Source organism: Pelodiscus sinensis, chromosome 26 (genome assembly GCF_049634645.1).
Source record: "Pelodiscus sinensis isolate JC-2024 chromosome 26, ASM4963464v1, whole genome shotgun sequence".
Classification (NCBI taxonomy): Eukaryota; Metazoa; Chordata; order Testudines; family Trionychidae; genus Pelodiscus; species Pelodiscus sinensis.
In genome coordinates, this window is record NC_134736.1 from 1,143,620 (window position 1) to 1,158,156 (window position 14,537).

At 68.9% G+C, this 14,537-nt stretch overlaps 1 protein-coding gene across 1 annotated transcript; it reads left to right on the forward strand.

Annotated features, from left to right (window-relative positions):
- The first annotated feature begins 213 nt into the window (after positions 1-213).
- Positions 214-13,739, forward strand: SCN2B (sodium voltage-gated channel beta subunit 2). The gene is made up of 4 exons (XM_075909710.1): positions 214-431; positions 5,438-5,604; positions 6,957-7,167; positions 7,799-13,739. Exons 1-4 carry the CDS (start codon positions 362-364, stop codon positions 7,996-7,998), a joined length of 648 nt encoding a protein of 215 aa, XP_075765825.1. The 5' UTR covers positions 214-361; the 3' UTR covers positions 7,999-13,739.
- Positions 13,740-14,537: the final 798 nt, after the last annotated feature.

Consider the following 14,537-nt stretch of genomic DNA (forward strand, 5'->3'; position numbering starts at 1 on the left):
CCTTCCCCTTGCAGGCATGAACTGCCCCAGAGCAAACCCTCCAGGCGCTCTGACAACTGCAGACGGGGCCCGGCACCACGGCCACATCCCAGCGCAAGGAGCGGAGAGCATGTTCCTTTGCTACCCAGGACATTTTGATGCCCTCCCACTTCCTTTGATGAAATTCACCAACCATAAAATTTACTGCCTTTTTTTTTTTTTAAATAGCAGCAGCCCTCCAGCCGGCCATATTGGAGGCTGGGAAATAAAGCAGCTAAAATGATGTGTGTCTTGGAAATAGCCCCGTGCACTTGAGAAAACAAAGCCACCCACCAGCAGCCACACACAGCCACCCTCCGCGCCCACCCACGGGCCCTCGAACATGCGCCAGGCGCCATGGCTTCCGCGGCCCACCCTGTGCCTCACTGGGCTCGGCTTGCTGGTCTCTCTGGGTAAGTGGCGACTGTGCCTCTTGCATGCAGGCATGGGGCAGCACCAGCCTGTCTCCCGCGGCCTCGTCCCGGGGCAGGGCGTGGTGGGATGGCGGAGCCAACTGCTGCCGAAGGGGCACTGGGGCAGAGAGGGGCTTGACGTTCCGTGGGGTGGGGCTGCCCCTGGTTTTCGTGGCTGCAGGTGGGGCGCAAGCTGGGTGGCGCGCCAGGCGGCTGGTCTCCGTTCCTTGCCAAGAGCCAGGGGTGCGTGTCAGCAGCTTTTGGTATCGATTCCCTGGAAGCAGGAGACTCAGATTCAAACACAAGCTCTGTGTGGGGGGGGGGGGGCAGGAGGGGGCATTTGCTGACGGACAGATTGGGACATGGCGGAGAAAAATGACAGCGTGTCCCCATCTTCCACTAGGAATCCTGCCTGTCGTTTGCTGCGGAGCAGCTGCAGGGTGTGCGGGGCCAGGGCATGTGGCAGCTGAGCGGCGTGGGGGGGAGCAGCCCAGTGCCCATGGCTCAGGAAGGAGCCCCCGCTCCATGCTCCGGCCTGTGCATGCCGAGGGATGCGGGGGTTGCACTGCAGGGCTGGCCGGTCCGGGCGGGGTCCCCTCCCAGGCTCCAGAGCTGGCCACTGCCAGACTCAGCCAGGTGACTGATGCAGAGGGATGCACCGCCTCCGACTGCACTGAGGCACCCTGCAGGGCGTCCTCTCCCCTCCGTGCTGGGGAGGTCCTAGAGGTCGTGCCGCTGAGAACACCGTGGCTGGAGGTGCCCCGGGCCCGGGCTGGCTCGCTGTCCCAGCGGGGCAGGTTTCCCTCGAGGGGGGCGAGAGGGAAAGGCACCAGTCCGTCCCCGTCCGGATTCTGGTGTTCGCAGGCTGGTCTGAGTGCGGGGCTCATCGGGCGGGGTCGGCAGCCACGGCCCGGCCTGGTCCTGCATGCACCTGGCCAGGTGTTTTCTGAGCAGGCCTGGCCCCGCCGCGCCCTCTGGAGACCTGGCGCTGGCTAAGGAGCCGCGCGGGGGAAGCAGGATGCTCCATGCTCCACGCTCCGGTGCTCTGGTTTCCCTTCCCACTCCAGGGGCTTTCCTCCCAGTCAACATGGCTCCCCCCAGGCCTGGTGCTCGGGGACGCTCCCTCCCGCCAAGAGGCCAGGCTGGGCGGGGATGGCCCCTCAGCGGCCTGCACACGGGCGTCATGGGGGCGTTCCCCGGCCCCCTCGCAGCGCTCCACCCTGGACCGGCCTGGCTGGGCCTGTGCAGGACGCCAGCTGCCGGAGCCGGGCCATGTCCACAGGCACCGCGGGGACTCCCCGCCCCAGGGGCTCGCCCCGTCTGCCCGGAGCTGCAGTCCCTGCGCTCGAGGGCTGCTCTTCGCCTGGGCTCCGGTTTGGAGCTCGCTCTGCAGCTCTGTCCCAAGGGGCGTCCCTGGAGGGTGCTGCCGGGCTGCCGTTCGCATTCTCAGATGTTCCCGTTGTACAGGGGCAGCCCTGGCGTTGGGGCTGTTTCTGATCTAGGCGCCTCCTCCCCGACCCCCGGCCTCCGGCCCCATTTTTCCCCTTTGCTTCCTGCTCACCCTGTCCCACGTGCTCAGCTCGCAAGGCAACGAGGTGTTTTAGCTGCCTCTGCGGCAGACCCAGCTGCACACCTGCCTCTCGCCCCAGCCCCAGCCACTCGGTGGAAGGCAGCAAATTAGCTGGCACAGCTACGGTAGCGTCTGGGTCAGCACGTTCCTTCCGTGGGAGCCCAGCGAGAGCAGCACGTGGAGCCACGGTCAGAGCCACGATGGCCAGGCACTGCCCGAGAGCCCGGTGCTACCCAGGCCAGGCGGCCGCCCACAGGGACCTGCCAGCTGGGGCCCAGGCCCTGTGCCATGTGCCTGGGGAGGCTGCAGAGCGCAGCTCGAGGGCCGAGGGGCACAGGCGGAAGTGCCCGGCGTGCGGCCACAGGTCTGAGCGGCGCCTGGGCTGCGCCAGTCCGACATGCAGCGCGGGGCGGGGGCGGGGGCCGGCCCCGGGGGAGGGGGCGACGCTTTGCCGCAGCGAGTGCTGGGGACAGGGGCCCGGCTGCTTCGCACACGGGGTCCTCGAGCCCCTGGCTGCGAGGGGCGCGGGGCTGGCTGTGTGCAGGGCCGGCGCTCTGGCTCTCTCCAGCCAACGGGCCTCTGCAGTGCCCGGCCAGCCCCGTCAGTGGCTGGGGGCGTGTGTCCGTGAGCCCCCCACCGGCTCGCTGCACCAAAGCCCCCCGCTGGCGCTGCACTGGATGGGCTGCCCCCAGTGGGGACCGGCCCGGGCCCCCCACCGCAGCCTCTTGCCCTCTGCCTAACTGGGAAACTGCCAGCCGGGCTCTGCCCCCCGCCGGGCTCCCTCCTGCGCCCCAGCGGGAGCCCCGGCAGCCGAGGGAGCAGACCGAGCGAATCGGCCGGCGCGGGCAGGGGCTGCTCCCTCCTGGCCTGACACGCGAGGGGCGCAGCCGAAACCCCCTGCGGACGTGGCCCGGCACCCTGCCCAGCCCGTGCTGCGGGGCCCTGCAGAGCTCATGGATCTGTGCAGCAGGGACGCCTCGTCCAAGCGGCCGTGGAAAGCGCGTGCGCTGCAGCTGGGGGCGCGGGAGACATGACCGAGCCTAGGGGAGAGGGCAGAGCGCCGGGACGGGCGGCTAACCCAGGCCGGAGGCCAGGCACCGCTCTGCAGCCAGGGGCGCAGGGAGCAGGAGACATGACAGAGCCCGGGGGAGAGGGCAGAGCGCCGGGACGGGCGGCTAACCCAGGCCGGAGGCCAGGCACCGCTCTGCAGCCAGGGGCGCGGGGCGCGGGAGACATGACCGAGCCCCGGGGAGAGGGCAGAGCGCCGGGACGGGCGGCTAACCCAGGCTGGAGGCCAGGCACCGCTCTGCAGCCAGGGGCGCGGGGCGCGGGAGACATGACCGAGCCCCGGGGAGAGGGCAGAGCGCCGGGACGGGCGGCTAACCCAGGCCGGAGGCCAGGCACCGCTCTGCAGCCAGGGGCGCGGGGAGCAGGAGACATGACAGAGCCCAGGGGAGAGGGCAGAGCGCCGGGACGGGCGGCTAACCCAGGCCGGAGGCCAGGCACCGCTCTGCAGCCAGGGGCGTGGGGAGCAGGAGACATGACAGAGCCCGGGGGAGAGGGCAGAGCGCCGGGACGGGCGGCTAACCCAGGCCGGAGGCCAGGCACCGCTCTGCAGCCAGGGGCGCGGGGAGCAGGAGACATGACAGAGCCCAGGGGAGAGGGCAGAGCGCCGGGACGGGCGGCTAACCCAGGCCGGAGGCCAGGCACCGCTCTGCAGCCAGGGGCGTGGGGAGCAGGAGACATGACAGAGCCCGGGGGAGAGGGCAGAGCGCCGGGACGGGTGGCTAACCCAGGCCGGAGGCCAGGCACCGCTCTGCAGCCAGGGGCGCGGGGAGCAGGAGACATGACAGAGCCCGGGGGAGAGGGCAGAGCGCCGGGACGGGCGGCTAACCCAGGCCGGAGGCCAGGCACCGCTCTGCAGCCAGGGGCGCGGGGAGCAGGAGACATGACCGAGCCCGGGGGAGAGGGCAGAGCGCCGGGACGGGCGGCTAACCCAGGCCGGAGGCCAGGCACCGCTCTGCAGCCAGGGGCGCGGGGAGCAGGAGACATGACAGAGCCCGGGGGAGAGGGCAGAGCGCCGGGACAGGCGGCTAACCCAGGCCGGAGGCCAGGCACCGCTCTGCAGCCAGGGGCGTGGGGAGCAGGAGACATGACAGAGCCCGGGGGAGAGGGCAGAGCGCCGGGACGGGCGGCTAACCCAGGCCGGAGGCCAGGCACCGCTCTGCAGCCAGGGGCGCGGGGAGGAGGAGACATGACAGAGCCCGGGGGAGAGGGCAGAGCGCCGGGACGGGCGGCTAACCCAGGCCGGAGGCCAGGCACCGCTCTGCAGCCAGGGGCGCGGGGAGCAGGAGACATGACAGAGCCCGGGGAGAGGGCAGAGCGCCGGGACGGGCGGCTAACCCAGGCCGGAGGCCAGGCACCGCTCTGCAGCCAGGGGCGCGGGGAGCAGGAGACATGACCGAGCCCGGCGGAGAGGGCAGAGCGCCGGGACGGGCGGCTAACCCAGGCCGGAGGCCAGGCACCGCTCTGCAGCCAGGGGCGTGGGGAGCAGGAGACATGACCGAGCCTGGGGGAGAGGGCAGAGCGCCGGGACGGGCGGCTAACCCAGGCCGGAGGCCAGGCACCGCTCTGCAGCCAGGGGCGCGGGGAGCAGGAGACATGACCGAGCCTGGGGGAGAGGGCAGAGCGCCGGGACGGGCGGCTAACCCAGGCCGGAGGCCAGGCACCGCTCTGCAGCCAGGGGCGCGGGGAGCAGGAGACATGACTGAGCCCGGGGGAGAGGGCAGAGCGCCGGGACGGGCGGCTAACCCAGGCCGATGGCCAGGCACCGCTCTGCAGCCAGGGGCGCGGGGAGCAGGAGACATGACAGAGCCCGGGGGAGAGGGCAGAGCGCCGGGACGGGCGGCTAACCCAGGCCGGAGGCCAGGCACCGCTCTGCAGCCAGGGGCGCGGGGAGCAGGAGACATGACAGAGCCCGGGGGAGAGGGCAGAGCGCCGGGACGGGCGGCTAACCCAGGCCGATGGCCAGGCACCGCTCTGCAGCCAGGGGCGCGGGGAGCAGGAGACATGACAGAGCCCGGGGGAGAGGGCAGAGCGCCGGGACGGGCGGCTAACCCAGGCCGGAGGCCAGGCACCGCTCTGCAGCCAGGGGCGGCCGAGCTAAGGCAGGGCCCTCCCCCCGCTCTACCTGCAGGGCAGATGTGCCCCAAGCTGTGTGTCGGGGTCGGAGGGCATGTGGGGGCCTGGGGCAGGGAGGGGCTGAGGTCGCTGCCTTGGAAAAGCCCCTGTCCTGTGGCCACGGTTTGCTGTGAACCTGCCAGTCTCTGCCCCCTCCCCGGGCAGCGCTGCTAGCAGCCCAGACCCACGGCCCCCAGGGGCTGGGTCCGGCTTCAGCGCTTGCGACGTTCACTTTGTTCCCCCGGCTTCTCGGCAGCGCCCGCGGGGCTGGGCATGGAGATCATGGCGCAACCCACCATCAGCGCGCTGAACGGCACGTCCGTGCGCCTCGCCTGCACCTTCAACTCCTGCTACAAAGTGGAGAACAAGGAGTTCTCCCTCAACTGGACCTACCAGGGCTGTGACAACTGCAGCGAGGAGCTGGTGAGTCCTGTAAATCCACGTAACAGCCTCGGGCCCTCTCCCCCGCTGCTGTCGGAGCCGGCAGGGTCTCGCTCTCCGATCTCCCCCGCGCCCAACGGGCTGGGAACCGCCCGCCTGGGGGAAGGAAGCTGGGATTGGCCTGGCGGCTCCGGGCTGGGCTCTGCGGGCGCCCCGACGTCCCCTGGCCGGCTGGAAAACGTCCAGAGGTGGCGACGTGGATTCCAGCCCCAGGTCCTGTGTGTGGGCCCCCTGAGGCCGAGGGCACGGGGGGCTCCGGCGAGTCCAGCGAGTGCCGGTCTGCGGGCGGGGCCGCCTGTGGGACGCTGCAGCTCTGTGGCGCCGGGGCATGGAAGAATTCTTCTGCCGCCTTGTGCTGCTGGCACCTGGGTCTGGCCGGTGCAGCTCTGTCCCGGGGGGGCATGGCGAGGGGCAGGGACTCGCTGAGTGCGGGAGGCCGGGGCCAGCCGACCCAGCACTGGGACGACTGTGTGTCCAGAGGGGGCGTCCCTGTGACGGCGGGTTGGGGGTTCCCCGTCTCCTGCACCCCGAGATGTCACAAACAGACTGCACCAGCCAGTGGAATAGAGGAAGTTTATTGCCTCTCCAGGATACAGCACAGCACAGATGTAGTCTGGTCACAGAACTGGGCTAGGATGCCTCAGGCCCCCTTGAGTTGGGGGGAGACTGGGCCCCTAAACTCCAGCTCCTCTCCCTAGGCTGTCTCCTCCATGCTCTCCCACAGTAACAACTAACCCACTAACTTCCAGCCCTGCCCCCCAGCCAAGGCAGCATTCCACCTTCCTTTGTTCCTCTCCATGGGGGGTGTCTGGCCACTGGTTTGCATAGTGACTCATCCTGTTTTGCTGGGTCATGGTACCCACGGCAGCCAGTGGGGGTTCCCCCAGAGCCAGCAGCATAGAAACCAGCCAGGTACCCCCACTACGTCACAGTCCCGCTTCCCGGGAGGCAGCCAGGGCTCCGGCCGGCCTCGGGGGAGTGGGAGGCAGAGGGAGTATCGGGGAACAGGGCCGAAGGTTCTCGGCCAGTCGTGAGGACTGTGCCCAGGTGCCGACCAGCCCGCTGGAGCCCGGTTTGCGTTGGCTGCTACGGCTGGGGAAAGCCTGGGCAGGAGAGACGGACTGGCCCCGGCTGGCATCCTTGCTCCCACTGGCCAGGGATCTGTGCTGTGCTTGCTGGCCTGGGCTCGGGGGGCCCTGGTCCGAGGGCAGGGCCGTGCTCTTTGCTGGTGCGGGAAGGAGGCGAGGGGCCCAGATCTCTGGCCGGCCCAGTGGGTGGGCGTGCCCCGGGCGTGATGGCTCTCCTGCCTCTCACTGCCCTGCCCGTCTGCCCAGTTCCTGCAGTTCCGGATGAAGATCGTGCACTGGCGGCTGGATCGCTTCGGGAACCGGGTGGAGTTCACCGGCAACCCCAGCAAGAACGACGTGTCCTTCACCCTCCACCAGGTGCAGCTGGAGGACGAGGGCATCTACAACTGCTACGTGATGAACCCGCCCGACCGGCACCGGGGCCACGCCCGCATCTCCCTCAGGGTCATCACCGAAGGTGGGCGCGGGGGCCGAGCGGGACAGGCCGACCCACGGCCAGACAGCAGGGGCCGCTCTGACCCACGCGGCCCTGCCCGCAGCCCCAGCTCAGCGGCACACGTGGCTTGGTTTGGCGCGTGGCCTGGAGGCGACCCCAGCAGCCCCTGCCCGTGGGTGTAGCTGCCTTTCCTGCCCCTGGGGAATTGGCGCTGCCATGGAGCCAGGCTGGGTGTCTCAGCGGGCCGGGAGCGGCAGTGGGAGGGGAGGGGTGCGGAGGCTGCCTGCCCCCGGGAACTCCCCTTCTCTGCTTAGCGCCAGGCCCAGGGAGCACCCTGCAGCCAGCCCATGGCAGTCGCAGGGACGGGGGCAAGCCAGGAGCGGAGGGCGGGGAGCCAGGAGCCCCTGAGCCCCAGGCTGGCCAACCCGCACTCCCTCTGAGGGCCAAGGTGGGGCCTGGCCCTGGGGCCTGAGGCCGGGCAGCAGGCTGACAGTTACATCAGGGGTCCCAGGCAAGGACTTTAGCCAGCCCCGGCCTGGGGATGGACATGGCCACCAAGGGGCCTGCTCCTCCCAAGTGCACGCTGGCGGAGCTGCCCGCCTGACGCTCTCGGCCCCCAGCGCCCCCCTCACCTGCCCTCTCTGCTCCGCAGTGCCCCCGGAGCGCGACTCCACGGTGGCTGTCATCGTGGGGGCCTCCGTGGGGGGCTTCCTGGCCGTGGTGATCCTGGTGCTGGTCGTCGTCAAGTGCGTGCGGAGGAAAAAGCAGCAGAAGCTGAGCACCGACGACCAGAAGACGGAGGAGGAAGGGAAGACGGACGGCGAAGGGAACCCCGAGGAGGGCACCAAGTAGCGGCCCCCTCTCCTTTCCCTGTACAGTGCGACCCCTCGTGTGCTTCCCCGGGACAGATTTCAGCTCCCCGGAATTACTGAGCATCCTTCCCCCACATAGCCCCGGCCCCAGGGCAGGCTGGGGAGAAGTCTGCTGCACGCCTGGCCTGAGCACGGGGCGGTGGGGGTGGATTCGAGGAGCCTAATGAGCACCAGGGTGCATCGCCCTCCAAGCCAGGAGAGCTCTGGGTGCCAGGGTGTGGCCCAGGGCAGGGCCTGGAGCAATCCGGGAGGGCGCTCGAGAGGGAGGGAGGCCCTGAGGACTGTGGGGCTTTGGGGAGAGGGCTGCAGCCGCTCAGCCTGAAGGGCCATGGAGCTGGGGCCTGCAAGCCCTCCTGCCCCCGGCCCGGCCCGCGGGAGAGTCAGTGAGCTGGCCGGGGGAAGGGCAGAGGGGTCTCCTGCGCCTCGTATTCGTGGCAGAGCCGTGAGCTCCGGGGACCCTTTGCTGTGTCAAGTGATCTGACTCGTCTCCCTGGAGTCACTGGAGCTCCATCCCCACGGGCCAGTCTCCTCCCAGACTCCTTGGAGTGGGTCCCGTCCACAAAGGCACCCGGATCCCTCCGAACCCTGCCCCGGGCACTAGCAGGGCACCCGACAGATGGGAAGGCAGCTAGCGTGGTGCCCCAGTGCAACAGGAAGGCAGGGGGATGGGCGAGGGTGCAGTGCGGCTGTCAGGCAGGTGTGGGGCACAGTGTGATTGTCAGTTGGGGACGGGTGTGGGGCGCAGTGCGGCTGTCAGGCAAGGAGTCGGGCGGGGGGATGGGCGGGGGGCGCAGTGCAGCTGTCGGGTGGGGGGACGGGCGTGGGGCGCAGTGCGGCTGTCAGGCGAGGAGACAGGCGGGGGCAGTGCGGCTGTCAGGCGGGGGGACGGGCGGGGGGCGCAGTGCGGCTGTCGGGCGGGGGGACGGGCATGGGGCGCAGTGCGATTGTCAGGCGAGGAGACAGGCGGGGGGCAGTGCGGCTGTCAGGCGAGGAGACAGGCGGGGGGCAGTGCGGCTGTTGGGCGGGGGGACGGGCGGGGGGCGCAGTGCGGCTGTCGGGCGGGGGGACGGGCGGGGGGCGCAGTGCGGCTGTCAGGCGAGGAGACAGGCGGGGGGCGCAGTGCGGCTGTCGGGCGGGGGGACGGGCGGGGGGCGCAGTGCGGCTGTCAGGCGAGGAGACAGGCGGGGGGCAGTGCGGCTGTCGGGCGGGGGGACGGGCGGGGGGCGCAGTGCAGCTGTCGGGCGGGGGCGCAGTGCGGCTGTCGGGCGGGGGGACGGGCGGGGGCGCAGTGCGGCTGTCGGGCGGGGGGACGGGCGGGGGGCGCAGTGCGGCTGTCGGGCGGGGGCGCAGTGCGGCTGTCGGGCGGGGGGATGGGCGGGGGGCGCAGTGCGGCTGTCGGGCGGGGGCGCAGTGCGGCTGTCGGGCGGGGGGACGGGCGGGGGGCGCAGTGCGGCTGTCGGGCGGGGGCGCAGTGCGGCTGTCAGGCGGGGGGACGGGCGGGGGGCGCAGTGCGGCTGTCGGGCGGGGGGACGGGCGGGGGGCGCAGTGCGGCTGTCGGGCGGGGGCGCAGTTCTCCTTTCGGGCGGGGCACAGAGGCCGAAGTTTCATGAAGGAGTCTGTTCTCTAGTAGGTTGTTTCCTTACCCTCACAGGGATAGCTGCAGTCTTGTCTGTTGCCCCGGCCCCGGCCCGGGGAGGAGAGCAGGGACTGCGGGGGTGGGATTGCTGGGCACACACTGGTCCCAGACACCTGTGAGCTTTGGCACTGGGGAGGCCTGCCCCCCAGGGATGCCTGCCTGAGGACCCCTGGCCTCCCCCTCCGAGCCAGCACCTCCCTCTTGGAAGCAGCCAGTCAGCCCTGGGCAAATGCCAGCGGATTCCTGTGCCCCGGGCGTGAATCCGGGCCAGCTTTCCCTGCCACGCTGCGAGGCAGCACGTGTCCCTGCAGAGTGAGGGGCCGCCAGGCAGAGCCCTGGAAGCATCACAGACAGGCACCTCGGGGGGCTTCATTCCCTGCTCCGCCCCCCATGGCAGGTGTCGCCCTGCGCCTGGTCCCCGGTCGTCTGGGCTGCCCCAGGGAGGCAGTGGGACTGCAGCAGGGTGTGACTGGACACTAGCGTCCCCGGGCCGTCCAGAGGCCACGTTGAATGTGCTAGGTGGGGCAGGGCTCCGCCTGGTGCCTCAGGCCGCGAGTGCCAGCGCTGGCTGCGGGGGGCTTTCTCCAGGGGTACAGACCCTGACCCCCTGGGCCCCGGTGCAGCCTGGGGTCCCTGGGAAAGCCACCGTGCTTGTCAGTCGGCAGCTGATGCCACGCTAGGATGGGTGCTGAGGGCTTTGGAGGGTGGGTCAGAATTCAGACTGATCTGGACAAACTGGAGAAATGCTGCGAGGTCAATAGGATGCAGTTTAATAAGGACAAGGGCAAAGTGCTCCACCGAGGAGGGAACAATCCGCTTCACACACACAACGGGAAGCGGCTGCCTAGGACGGCGTCCTGCAGAAAGGGACCCAGGGGTCAGAGTGGCCCACAAGCTAAATGCGAGTCAGCAGTGACACTGGCAAAAAAGCAAACATGGTTCTGGGAGGCACGAACAGGAGCGTTGAGAGCAAGGCACGAGGAGTCGCTCTTCCGCTCTACTCCACGCTGACTAGGCCGCAGTTGGAGGGTTGTGTCCAGCTCTGGGCACCGCATGTCAAGGAAGATGTGGAGAATTGGAGAGGGTCCAGAGAAGAGCAACACGAATGGTGAAAGGTCCAGAGAACAGGAGCTATGGGGGAGACTGAAAGAACTGGGCCTGTTTAGTTTGGAAAGGAGAAGACGGAGGGGACATGATAGGCCAAGTATCCAAAAGCTTGTTACCAGGAAGAAGAAAAAAACTTGTTCTCCTTAACCCCTGATGCTAGAACAAGAAGCAAGGGGCTCAAACTGCAGCAAGGGAGGTTCAGGTTGGACAGTAGGAAAAGTTCCTGCCTGTCCGGGGGGTGAGACACTGGGATAAGTTGCCCGGGGAGGTTGTGGAATCCCCACCACTGGAGATGTTAGCGCTGGCTAAACCAATGTCTGTCAGGGATGCTCTAGACGGTGCCTGGTCCTGCCGTGCGGGCCGGGGACTGGACTCGATGGCTCTCGAGGTCCCTCCCAGTTCTGTGATTACTGGCCCTTCACAGAACACCCCAGGGCCTGGCCCCTGACTCTGCAGTTGATTCTCTGTGGGTGGGAGTTCCCACCCCCAGAGACCAGGCCCTCGGGCCCTAGGCATACGTCTACACTAGCCCCGTAGATCGATCTAGGGGGCTGGTGTAGATGTACCCTCCGTTAGTGTTTGCCAGGAGGAAATACAACCCCCCCTTGTGTTTGCAGTGGGGGGGTGGCGAGGACTCTGTGGGGTGGCATGGGCTGTGTGGGCCAGGGAGCCAGGTCCTCCTGCCTGGCACCCCTGGCTCTGCCAGCTGCCCTCTGCCAAACGTGGTTTCTGCTCTCTCTGCGCCTAAGGCCCGTGACTGGGAACGTGCTGGGTGGGATGGGGCAGGGGCTGCTGCTGGGAAGGTTTCCAGAAGAGCCAGCCTTGGGGAAATGGCAGCTCGGGTCAACTTCTGTTTTGGTGCCTGGACCCCGGTGGCTGTAGCGGCCCCATCCCCCCTGGCACCCATGGGTGCCTCAAATCCTGCCCCCATTCCCCCTGGCACCCATGGCCGCCTCAAATCCTGCCCCCATTCCCCCTGGCACCCATGGGCGCCTCAAATCCTGCCCCCATCCCCCCTGGCACCCATGGGTGCCTCAAATCCTGCCCCCATTCCCCCTGGCACCCATGGACGCCTCAAATCCTGCCCCCATTCCCCCTGGCACCCATGGACGCCTCAAATCCTGCCCCCATTCCCCCTGGCACCCATGGGCGCCTCAAATCCTGCCCCCATCCCCCCTGGCACCCATGGGTGCCTCAAATCCTGCCCCCATTCCCCCTGGCACCCATGGACGCCTCAAATCCTGCCCCCATTCCCCCTGGCACCCATGGGCGCCTCAAATCCTGCCCCCATCCCCCCTGGCACCCATGGGTGCCTCAAATCCTGCCCCCATTCCCCCTGGCACCCATGGACGCCTCAAATCCTGCCCCCATTCCCCCTGGCACCCATGGACGCCTCAAATCCTGCCCCCATTCCCCCTGGCACCCATGGGCGCCTCAAATCCTGCCCCCGTCCTGCGCCCTCTTCACCCCAGCCCCCGACTGTCCTCCCGCCCCTGCCCCCAGCCCTGAGCTTCCAGCATGTCCCGCCACACTGCCCAGTAGCCTCCACACCCATGCCGCATGCCCCTCCCCCTCTGGCTACGGCGCCCTGGGCATGGGCCCCGTTTGCCCCCTACGGCCCACCCTGCTTTCAAGGCAACCAGGGGGCCTGGGTGGGGCTGGCCTCTGCTTTCCTCCAGCAACACGTGATGCAAAACCCGCCTCTGTCCAAGTTCTTCGGGGCGAAGGGCCACGTGCCACTGCCAAGTCGATACACTGCCAGTCAGCCGGGCAGGGCCCTGCTCTGCTTTCCCGCCGTCCCCCGGTTTCTGGAACAGAGCCTGCTCCCATTCCCCGCCCTGCTCACAGCTGCTCCACCGGAGCCAGCACCGCTGGGCAGTTTGCTTGTTAAGCCCTTGCCCTGGCCCGGGTAGCACAGGTGCTGCAAAGGGCTCGATTCCAAGTGCATCTGGCTGCCAGAGGGGATGTGGTCTAGTGGTTAGAGCAGGGGCTGGTGGACCCAGAATTCCTGGGCTCTGTTACAAACGGAGGCGGAGGCCCTGCCTCAGGGTGGTTGGGGGCGGGTCCTGAGTGTGTGGGATGCTCCCCTCTAGCTGCTGGCTTGCTCTCTGCCAGGGCACGAACTGGGACCCAGGGTCCCTGCGCTTCCCTGGGGCAAGCTCGAAGGGTCTCTGCTGTGCCACCCGCCCAGCCCTTGGCCGCTAGACCCATTGCCCTCCGCCTGCCCGCCTGGCTCCCCCAACTCCAGGCCTGGCCGCAGCAGGGGCTGCAGGAGGCGCCCTCGCACCAGGAACCAAAGGGCACAGCGGGGAAGCCATCTCCTAAAAGCCCTCCTGGCTCTGACCCCCACCCCCAGTCTTCTCCCCCCCGCGCCCTGCCTTGCTGTGCATCATCCGTCCCCAGTGCGCTGTGCAGTCGAATGCGCCAGGCTGCTGTGGGGCTTAGGGCGGCCCCCTCTGGGGGGCTGGGCACAAGCCATGCAACCAGCCAGGCTGTGTCGTCTCTCCCGGCCAGAAGGCAGGTTCTCCGGGGACCGGCGCCTGGCACAGGAGGCTCCTAAGGGCCCGAGAGTGAGGCCGAAGGTCTCTGCTTTTGGGAACGTTTCACCGCCCGCCCGATTCCCCGCACACGCTGCCCTTGGGCTGGGATTTGCCAGTGGGGGTGTTCAGAAGGCCGCGCCCTTCTCTCTCTGGACAAATTCCCGCCCCCCAAGGAATTGCTGCTCTCTCTCCTCTGGGGTTTGCATCTCCTGCTCGTGGGCTGGCTCGGAAGCCGTTCTCCCCAAGCCCGCCTGCCGCGGTTTTAGCAAAACGAAATAATCACCCCCCGAAGCAAACATTTTGGCTGCTGTTGGCTCGGGGGTGGGGGTGGGGGCGTTCGCCACCGTCTCTGATGCTGCTTTAGCCCCGATGAAGCTGCTCTGCTTGAGCCTTCAGTGTTACTGTACGTCCACGGAATAAAACCCAGTAGACACGTGGTCCCGCCGATGCACGGCTTGTCTCCTTCCTGGGGCCGCGGGGGCTGGAGGGGGATGTGGGGGCAGAGTTGCTCCACTGACCGGCAATGTTGGGGCTAGCAGAGCGTTTCCCTGGCGCCTAGGCCTGGGGGGCCCCACGGAACCTCACCCTAAGCCCCCCCGCCTGGCCCTGCAGGCACAAGTGGCCCGGGCGCAAGGCCCTCGCCATGCCGCAAAGCCGGGCTCGCGCGCTGGCTTTTGGGCGTGGCTGGCGGCTCCCCGACGCCGGGGGGACTGGGAAGGGGCTTAGGCGCTTTGCTGAGTCAGGGGAAGGGCAGGAGAGAGGTTGCCACGGAGCCCCCCTCCTGCCCTCGCCTCCCCCCCTTGGGAAAGGGGGCACGGCCCCGGAGCGTTGCCGAGCGCCAGGAGAGGCGCAGCGCCCCACAGTGCTGCTTGGCCTGCCTAGCAGGGCCCACGCCTCTGCAATGCTGCCCCAGGGCGCTGGCGCTGCACCCCGCCAGAGCAAGGGCGCCCGTTTCTCAGCCTCGTGGGCGCGGGCGCGGGCTAGCCCAGCCTCTGCAGCACTGCTGGGAAGAGCAGACCCTCCCCTCTGCGGCCCTTCCAGCTCCATCAACCCCCGGGTGGCTGCTGGGTGAGGCAGGGCCGAGGGGGAGGAAAAACGCCTCGTGCTGTTGCGGCAGCGCTCGGCCTGGTTCTCTCCCCGCCCTGCTGCTGGGCTGCACTGGGCTTGTTAGCACTTGGGCAGGAGGCGTCAGGCACAGCCCCCGGCATGAGAAGGGTTAAGCCAACCCTGGGCGAG

What these genes read in the sequence shown, in the direction of transcription:
- SCN2B (XM_075909710.1), top strand. Translation starts at nt 362, where the DNA reads ATGCGCCAGGCGCCATGGCTTCCGCGGCCCACCCTGTGCCTCACTGGG. An exon ending in ACAACTGCAGCGAGGAGCTG is followed by an intron (nt 5,605 to 6,956) that starts GTGAGTCCTGTA and finishes CCGTCTGCCCAG; the next exon opens with TTCCTGCAGTTCCGGATGAA. An exon ending in CCTCAGGGTCATCACCGAAG is followed by an intron (nt 7,168 to 7,798) that starts GTGGGCGCGGGG and finishes TCTGCTCCGCAG; the next exon opens with TGCCCCCGGAGCGCGACTCC.